General features: G+C 41.3%; 1 protein-coding gene across 1 annotated transcript; it reads right to left on the reverse strand.

Moving 5' to 3' along the window:
• Window positions 1–679: 679 nt before the first annotated feature.
• LOC141588292 (uncharacterized) lies at window positions 680–2,315 on the reverse strand. The gene is made up of 2 exons (XM_074409739.1): window positions 1,725–2,315; window positions 680–1,573 (listed from the first exon to the last, which is right to left on the reverse strand). The coding sequence occupies exons 1-2, from the start codon at window positions 2,313–2,315 to the stop codon at window positions 680–682; spliced, it is 1,485 nt and encodes a 494-aa protein (XP_074265840.1).
• Window positions 2,316–2,618: the final 303 nt, after the last annotated feature.

A 2,618-nucleotide genomic window follows, 5' to 3' on the forward strand; every position in this document is an offset into this window, starting at 1 on the left:
TGATAGACGATTTTTCGCGCACATTGACGAAATCAAGTCCGGAATAGCTCAGTTAACAGCTGAGTCGGATGGTAGGCAACCAGAAGAGGTGTACTTGACCAAGAGCGGTTTTTCCCATGAAGAACCCGTGTTGCCCAATGCTGAGAATGATTTCTATATCTCGGATGACGAATTCCTATCGTATTTCCAGAATTTGTGCGAAGATTTCAATCCTGTCCAGGAAATAGCACTCGATCGAGTGACTTATATTAGTCGATCGAGTGAAATTTCAGAAGAATCAGTCGATCGAGCAGTTCAAATCACTCGATCGAGTGAAAATCAAGAGGAAAGTGCTCGATCGAGTAATAACTCTACTCGATCGAGTGAGTTGGCCATTGGGAGCTATGATTCGTCATATGGGTTTGATTTAGATGACGATTTTGACGATGATAACGGTTACGGTGAATCCCCCTTATTCAAAGCCGAGTTAGATGCACTTGAGGCTGAGATTTACGGGACGAATTCCACTGAGGGCGACGAAAGGACAGCTGAGTCGGTATTTGCTCCTAGAACGGATGAGGTATTACATTCTTTTGTCAGTGATTCCATTGTTGAGAGCAACCTACCTGAGGTAATTAGCGGTAGTTTTTTTTTTAGGGAAAGTAAGTGTATATATTAATAAAATCCCATCATACAAGAGTTAACTAGAGATTATCAACCTCTCTAGGTAAATACAATTTGGACACACATTTGCTAACCACTCCCTAGTTACATTAGTTCCTATAACAAGGGTTCTACCTCTCAAATTCATTAACAAGCACTCCTTCACCTGTTTTATCAAAACAACAGGGAAAGGGAGCCCATACAATAACCTGCATCTATTCCTTGCATACCAAATGAGATACATAAGATGAGCTACAGCAGCGGCCACCACTTGTTTCTTCAAAACTGAACGTTCCCTGAGCCTAATCCACCAATCAATAATGCCATTCAAAGGAATGCTGACTTGCAGCCATTCCTCCAGCAATCTCAGACACCTCTGACTATAAGAGCACTGAAAAAAAAAGTGTTCAATACTCTCTTCCTCTGTGTCACATAACAAACACCTATTTCTTGTAGCAATCATCATCTTCATTAGCCTATCCTGGGTTAGTAATCTCTTATGAGCTACCAGCCATATAAAGAAAGCATGTTTAGGCACAATCAACCTGTTCCTAGTCCAGTGGTGCCACCTGACATCAACACCATCATCAACTAGCCAATTATATCCCATCTTGACAGTATAATCACAGTTAGACTGTCTCCATTGCTCCTCAAACATCCATGGCTTGACTTGATTTTTAACAGCACAAATCCTGCGCCAAGACCAACTTGTAGAGATAGAAGGTTCATAATCAATCCAAGCTGAATGTTTAATATAAATAGAGTGCACCCATTTAACCCATAGATGGTCAGTCTTCTGCTCAATCCACCACACGTATTTACCCATCAGGGCAATATTCCATAACTGCAAATTCTTAAGACCCAACCCACCTTTCCTCCTGGGTTTACAAACCTGCTTCCAAGACACAAGTGCATGAGTCTCTTTGTTTTCCTGACCATGCCATAGAATTAAGCACAGCTTTAGGGAGAATAAAGATCCGTACCCAATAATTGTGTAGGTTACTTAGGACAGATTTAATCAAAGTGATTCTTCCAGCATAAGAGAGGTGCTTGGTACCCAAGCTAGTGATCCTAGCAGTAACCTTGTCCACCAGGCTCTGACAGTCCAGAATTCCCAGCCTTTTTGGGGCAATTTTAACCCCTAAATATCTAAATGGGATCCCTCCTCTTTTCATACCAGAAGCAGATTCAATGCTACTCACAATAGCTTCACTAATCCCATTTGTATAGAAGTTAGACTTACCATTGTTCATCTTCAGTCCAGAGGAAATAGAGAAAGTCTCAAATGCCCGCAACATAAGAGTAACAGATTGAATGTCACCTCTGCTAAACATGAGCAGATCATCAGCAAAACACAAATGTGTCAACTTCATTTTGGAGCAGAGTGGATGATACTTGAAATATTTATACCTATCAAGGACCCCAAGGAGCCTACTGAGGTATTCAAGGCAAATTGTAAAAAGCAGGGGGGAGAGGGGATCCCCCTGTCTTAAGCCCCTTTGACCCTTAAAAAACCCAAAAACTTCACCATTGAGAGCTAATGAGAAGGAGGGAGAGGACACACAACTCATAATAAGCTTAATGCTAAGAGGAGGGAAATTCAAGGCACACAACATATCCTTGAGAAAGCTCCATTCAATGGAGTCATAAGCTTTCTGCAAGTCAACTTTCATCATAATCCTTGGTGAGCAGACCTTCCTCTTGTACAACCTTTTAATGAGATCCCTGGCAGATAAGAATGTTACCCACAATATCTCTATTTTGAATAAAGGCCCCCTGTGAAGGACTGATGATATCAGGTAGAATAGAGCTAAGTCTAGAACACAACACTTTTGTGAGACATTTGTAGACTGTATTACAGCAGGCAATAGGCCTGAACTGTAACACACTATCAGGGATTTCAGTTTTGGGCACTAGGGTAAGCACAGTAGTATTGAGCTCCTTTAGAACTTTTCCAGTCCTAAAAACATTCCTGA

The sequence above is a fragment of the Silene latifolia genome, chromosome 6 (assembly GCF_048544455.1).
Source record: "Silene latifolia isolate original U9 population chromosome 6, ASM4854445v1, whole genome shotgun sequence".
Lineage (NCBI taxonomy): Eukaryota > Viridiplantae > Streptophyta > Magnoliopsida > Caryophyllales > Caryophyllaceae > Silene > Silene latifolia.